The sequence below is a fragment of the Heterodontus francisci genome, chromosome 27 (assembly GCF_036365525.1).
Source record: "Heterodontus francisci isolate sHetFra1 chromosome 27, sHetFra1.hap1, whole genome shotgun sequence".
Lineage (NCBI taxonomy): Eukaryota > Metazoa > Chordata > Chondrichthyes > Heterodontiformes > Heterodontidae > Heterodontus > Heterodontus francisci.
The window spans coordinates 16,210,815-16,217,517 of record NC_090397.1 but is presented as its reverse complement, the minus strand read 5'-3'; the positions used below and the strand labels follow the sequence as shown (position 1 = coordinate 16,217,517).

The following is a 6,703-nucleotide window of genomic DNA, read 5'->3' as shown; positions in this document are numbered from 1 at the left end:
CTGTGGGACAATGTTGTTGAGAGCTCAGAGCAGAGGGGACTCTCAGGGGAAATTCAGCACAGCGGGAGGGGGTGGAACAGCCGAGTGTTGCTGGAGGAGGCTGTGGGGTTTCTATTGTATCAGAGTGGAAAGTGAAACATCAGCTCTGAATGAAACCAAATGAAGCTAAAAGAGGTTAATGAAATAGATAAAGCAAAAAATAAAAAATGCAGAACCAATATAAATGCTAGAAAATGATTTTTTATGATCTGAAAGGGTTAATAATGGTAACGGCCTTCATGTGTTTCTGGATTTGCCTTTGGGAATAAAGGGGAAAAGATCCTCCCATTTACGTCAGAAAGTTGGAGCCTGGGCTCGGGAACTGGGTTGAAAACGGTCGGAATCGGTGGTAGAAGTTGCTTTCGGCTCATTGCGATTAGAGGGCGAATCCCAGGCCGGCAGAGCCCGGACAGACATCTCCCCGGGAGGGACTGGCGGGGTGGATGTGCGAAATTGCTGTCAGCGATGATTCTCTCCCCCAGCCCGGTTCGGAAGTCCAGCTGCTGGATCTGCTCAGCTCTTGGATAGCGGTTCCTGGGAGCGTTCACAGTCACCACACAAGCTAGCAGTGCCAGGCTGCTCATACACCAACAGGAGGGGGCAGGAGTGCCATGCACCACCTTCCACCAGCATATCAAGATAGAAGTGTCAGTCTCCCATTCCAGCGGGATGGCAACACAAGGGAGCAAGTAAGAGGCTCCCATTAAACGCAGATACCAGGAGAAGGGGCAAGCGCCAGGCTGCACCCACACCAGGATCAAGCCCAGAGCAGAGGAGCACCAGGCAGTGTCCAACTTGCATTCAAGCAGCCTGCGGGGCTCCCGGAGGCTCCCCCCTCCTCCTCCTCGGGGCTTGCAGCGAGCGGATCCCCGGAGCCCCATCGCCAGACAGACGCTGTCTTCCCCAGTGCCTTTGTAAAGCCAGGACTATGTTCCCAGAATGTTGGCCAGGAAGAGCATCATCCCAGAGGAATATGTCCTGGCTCGGATCGCAGCTGAGAATGTCCGGCAGCCCCGCTACACCGTGCGGCCGCGCCAAGCTCGCTTCATCGCCAAGAACGGCGCTTGTAACGCGGCTCATAAGAACATCCGAGAGCAGGGCCGCTTCCTGCAGGATGTCTTCACCACCCTGGTGGATCTGAAATGGCGCTACACCCTCTTCATCTTCACCATGTCCTTCCTGTGCAGTTGGCTGCTCTTCGCCATGATGTGGTGGCTGGTGGCCTTTGCCCATGGCGACCTGGACCACCATCGGAGCTCAGGCTTGGAGCCATGTGTGACCAAAGTGAGATCCTTCACCTCGGCCTTTCTCTTCTCCATCGAGGTGCAGGTCACCATCGGTTTCGGGGGCAGGATGATAACCGAGGAGTGTCCCACCGCCATCACCGGCCTCATCGTGCAGAACATCTCGGGGCTGATCATCAACGCCGTCATGCTGGGCTGTATCTTCATGAAGACCGCCCAGGCTCATCGCCGCGCCGAGACCCTGATCTTCAGCCGTCACGCCGTCATCGGCCTGAGGAACGGCAAACTGTGCTTCATGTTCCGGGTGGGTGACCTGAGGAAGAGCATGATCATCAGCGCCTCGGTCAGGATGCAAGTGGTGAAGAAGAGCACCACCACTGAGGGAGAGGTCATTCCCATCCACCAGATCGACATCCAAGTGGACAACCCAATAGACACCAACAGCATCTTCCTGGTGGCCCCACTCACCATCTGCCACGTTATAGACAGGCGCAGCCCCCTGTATGAGATCTCGGCCAGCGACCTCCAGAACCAGAACCTGGAGGTCATTGTTATACTTGAAGGGGTGGTGGAGACCACAGGCATCACAACTCAGGCCAGGACATCCTACATATCCGAGGAGATCTTATGGGGCTATCGCTTTGTCCCAATAGTGACCGAGGAGGACGGCACCTACTCGGTGGATTATTCCAAGTTTGGCAACAGGATCAAAGTGGCGACTCCTCGCTGCACTGCCCGAGAACTGGATGAGAAACCGTCCATCCTGATCCAGACTCTGCAGAAGAGCGAACTTTCCCACCAGAACTCCCTGAGGAAGCGCAGTTCCATGAGGCGGAACAACTCCATGAGAAGGAGCACCTCCTCTCTGGTGATCCCCAAAGTTCAATTCTTTACCCCCGAGTCTAATCCTGATGCGGCTGATAACTGAGAACTTAATTGATGGAATGTAGTCTCACTGCTCAGATGAGTTTTTTTCACACTTTAAAGAGTGACGGTATATAGACTAATATGCAAAGCACTTCTGTGCCATTGTGAGCCTCTGCCTTTCCCCTTCATATCAGTTAAATGGAAGTATAATTTAACCCATTCTTGAAGTATTGTTGAGCATTAGCTTGTCTCTTTCTGCCACCTTAATTTTGAAATTGACGTTGACTCATTGGTTTATTGGTAAATATCAAACCTGCAAAATACTAGGTTGAGGTATATTGATTTATCTCAGTTCAGTGCCAAATGTAGCTGTCATTTCTGTCAGCTGTTATACCTCTTTTTCTAACCTAATAATAACTTTTTGGATGGTCCAAAAAGGGGGGACTAAGTGCCCCTAATAGAGGGGCACCACTGATATATGGTAACAAAAAACAAAAACTTTAAAGGAAACTTAACAATTCAAATTAAAATAACATTCCCAATGGTGATGATGCCCTCCCGTTCCCCTTGGTGCCCACTGGGCGTGGAGAGAGGCAGGCAGTAGGGCTGAACGATCCCCTCAAACTGCTTGCTGCCTGGACCTGTTGATAGCGACCTTGGCCTGGCCCAGAAGCAATCCTACAAGGAGGTCCCCCAATCTACTCCCGGCTGTTTTACAATTGAATACATATGATTTGCAGAATTGTTCATAGCAACAGATTTTGTTTACACTAGTTCACTTGATTTCATATTACAGCAGCACTATAGCACTAATAACATAGGCAGGTACTGTAATAGCATTGGAAAGTGAATACAAAATTGTTTTTGGAAGTTTCCAATGACCTTTTAATTAAAGTACATAACTACTTAGCAGAAACTCGATAGCCAAGGAAATTAGTTTTGTTTTGAAAGTAGTGTATTCCTTAACTCAGTTAATATTGATAGGATTGGATTCTGTGATGTGGGCTCCTTTAAGTTACATTACTACTGTAGCTATTGGTCAGAATGGTGGTTACAGTTTGAGTTCCAGCTCTGCAGTACCCTTTCTACACTGTTAGGTGGGACTTTGTTTCTTCTTCTTAAGAGAGAGAGCGCTGCGGGTTGTGAGGCAACTTGCATTCGTTGAGCTCCTCTCTCGGCATTTAAAATTGAAGTGTTTGAATGCAGGCTGCACTGCATGCAAACATTAAATCACTCCAGCTCAGCTTTAACAGTGCCTAGAAGTTCAAGGGTTAAACCAAGTTTGGTGTGAAACAGAAATGGCGAGAGATTAAATCCCCCTCCCAGCCCTAAAAGTTTCACCCCATGCTCCTAACTTTTTTTTAAGTGAAGTTACTTTCATATAGAAGTCAAGTGGATTAACAGTTAACGTTACACATGGTCCATGTGATCTCCTAGACTGGTTTCAATCACCTGTAGATGGGGGGTGGGGTGGGGGTGGTATCACATAGGAATTTTCCAATGTTTTTTCCCCTTATTGTCCTGCATTTTTTTAACTCCAGGAAATTACATTTCTGCAAGTGTGGTGTGGGGTGTTGGCTTGTGGGTGGTGGTGGTGGGGGGGGTGGGAGGTCGAGGGTGGAGGGTCCGTGGGGTATGCAGGAGGGGTCTAGTTATTGATGCCCCAGACATCCTGAGTATGGGGCAGGCTTGATGGACCAGCTGGTCTTTTCCTGCCCTTCACTTTTGTATGTTCTTTCTGCTAACCTTTTAACTGACAAGGAAAATAATATTACTTTATTGTCTGTGTAAGCACACTCCAAGTTAGTGTTTACAAGCATTTTTTAAAAATATTCAATATTGGGAAGACCAAAGTCATTGTCTTCAGCCCCCACCACAAACTTTGTTCCTTAACCAATGGCTCTATCCCTCTCCCTGACAACTGCCTGAGACTGAAGCAGACTATTCACATCCTCGGTGTTATATTTGACCCTGAGACGAGCTTCCGACTATATACCTGTGCCATCACTAAGACCGCCTACTTTCACCTCCGTAACAGTGCCCGACTTCACTCCTACCTCAGCTTATCTGCTGATGAAACCCTCATTCATGCCTTTGTTACCTATACACTTGACTATTCCAATACAGTCTCCTAAGTCCTCTTTAAACCTGTCATCCAAACCTCTGCTGCCTGTATCCTAGCTCGCACCAAGTCCCTTTGTGCCTGCTGACCCACATTAGCACCTGGTTAACCAACATCTTGATTTTAAGATTCTCATCCTCATTTTCAAATCCTTACACAGCCTCACCCATCCCTACCTCTGTAATCTCCTCCAGCTGCACAAATTTTTTAAGATTAGGATTAGAGATACAGCACTGAAACAGGCCCTTCGGCCCACCGAGTCTGTGCCGAACATCAACCACCCATTTATACTAATCCTACACTAATCCCATATTCCTACCAAACATCCCCACCTGTCCCTATATTTCCCTACCACCTACCTACACTAGTGAGAATTTATAATGGCCAATTTACCTATCAACCTGCAAGTCTTTTGGCTTGTGGGAGGAAACCGGAGCACCCGGAGAAAACCCACGCAGACACAGGGAGAACTTGCAAACTCCACACAGACAGTACCTGGAATCGAACCCGGGTCCCTGGAGCTGTGAGGCTGCGGTGCTAACCAATGCGCCACTGTGCCGCCCTACCACTGCGCCACTGTGCCGCCCTGAGATATCTGTGCTTCTCTAATTCTGGCCTTTTGAGCATCCCTGATTTTAATAGTTCCATCATTGGGGGCCATTCCTTCAGCTGCCAAGACCTTTAGCTCTGGAATTTCCTCCTTAAACCTCTCTACCTCTCTACTTCTCTTTCCTCCTTCAAGACAATCCTTAAAACCTAACTCTTTTGCCAAGCTTTTGGTCATCTGACTTTTTATCAACTTATGTGGCTCGGTATCAAATTTTGCTTTACAATGCTCCTGTGAAGTGCCTTGGGATGTTTCATTATGTTAAAGGAGCTATATAAATAAAAGTTGTTGTAAGTATTACATAACATTCTTGGATTCTTATCAATGAAAATTAAAGAAATATTTCACCTTGTAATAGCATTTATTCACTTGCCTAATGAATGATGGATTTTGCACATACTTTCATATTTATTTTATTTTATTTAGAAATGCAGCACTGAAACAGGCCCTTCGACCCACCGAGTCTGTGCCGACCATCAACCACCCATTTATACTAACCCTACACTAATCCCATATTCCTACCACATCCCTACCTGTCCCTATATTCTCCTACCACCTACCTATATGATCTTTCTTTTGGGCCTCCTTATCTCGAGAGACAATGGATACGCGCCTGGAGGTGGTCAGTGGTTTGTGAAGCAGCGCCTGGAGTGGCTATAAAGGCCAATTCTGGAGTGACAGGCTCTTCCACAGGTGCTGCAGAGAAATTTGTTTGTTGGGGCTGTTGCACAGTTGGCTCTCCCCTTGCGCCTCTGTCTTTTTTCCTGCCAACTACTAAGTCTCTTCGACTCGCCACAATTTAGCCCTGTCTTTATGGCTGCCCGCCAGCTCTGGCGAATGCTATATGATATATATACATATATATATATATATATATATATATATATATAGATGAGCCATTTTCTTGAGATTATTAAATCCCAATTAATTAATATTGAAAAGGTTTAAACATCTGAAAAGCTACAATAAATGCTAATAGGAATGTAATTTCATACAAGTTGATATAATACGGATGGACAAAGTGTGTATTTGAGTGGGTAAAGTATCACAATGGAAACTCTTGGATTGTATTTGAACTTAGAAGAACATAGTCAATTGCACATTTCCTTTGGACAGGAAAGAAGGTGTTTCTCTGATCAGGTCGGACTAGATTTGATCCCAGGTCACAAAGGTTAAGCAAGATCCAGTTGCACTATTTCAAAGAGCAGGGGAGTTCTTCCCAGTACCCTGGCCAATATTTGTCCCTCAACCAACAACTAAAACAGATTACATAGCAAAATACTGTGGATGCTGGAAATCTGAAACAAAAACAGAAAATGTTGAAAATACTATGCAGGTCAGGCAACATCTGTTGTATTTTTGACCTAAAACAGATTATCTGGTTATTGTCTCAGTTTAGTTTGTGGGATCTTGCTGTGTGCAAATTGGCTGCAGAGTTTCCTACATTACAACGGTGACTACATTTCAAAAGTGTTTATTTAGCTGTAAAGTGCTATGGGACATCCTAAGATAATGAAAGTTGCTATATAAATGCAATTCCTTTTTCCTTTTTCTTGACCTTTGAACATTGTGAGTCACCAATTTCCCTTCTTCAATTGCTTGTAATTTCATACTGAGGTGGTGAACAATTTTTATATGAAGCATTCTTCAAATATCTGGACCCTGGTTCTAATTCATTTTCAGCCCTTTGTCTACTCATTTAAAACTTAATGGATGTAATTTTCATCCTGGCAGTTGACAGAGCAGATCACTCACCCATTGTAGAACCCACCCAATTTTCATCCCATTGATTTCAATGGCCAGATGGTGGAGAAGAAAATGACC

General features: G+C 46.0%; 1 protein-coding gene across 1 annotated transcript; it reads left to right on the top strand.

Moving 5' to 3' along the window:
* The first annotated feature begins 301 nt into the window (after window positions 1-301).
* LOC137384669 (ATP-sensitive inward rectifier potassium channel 8-like) lies at window positions 302-3,713 on the top strand. Its single transcript, XM_068058916.1, has one exon. It carries the CDS (start codon window positions 979-981, stop codon window positions 2,209-2,211), a length of 1,233 nt encoding a protein of 410 aa, XP_067915017.1. The 5' UTR covers window positions 302-978; the 3' UTR covers window positions 2,212-3,713.
* Window positions 3,714-6,703: the final 2,990 nt, after the last annotated feature.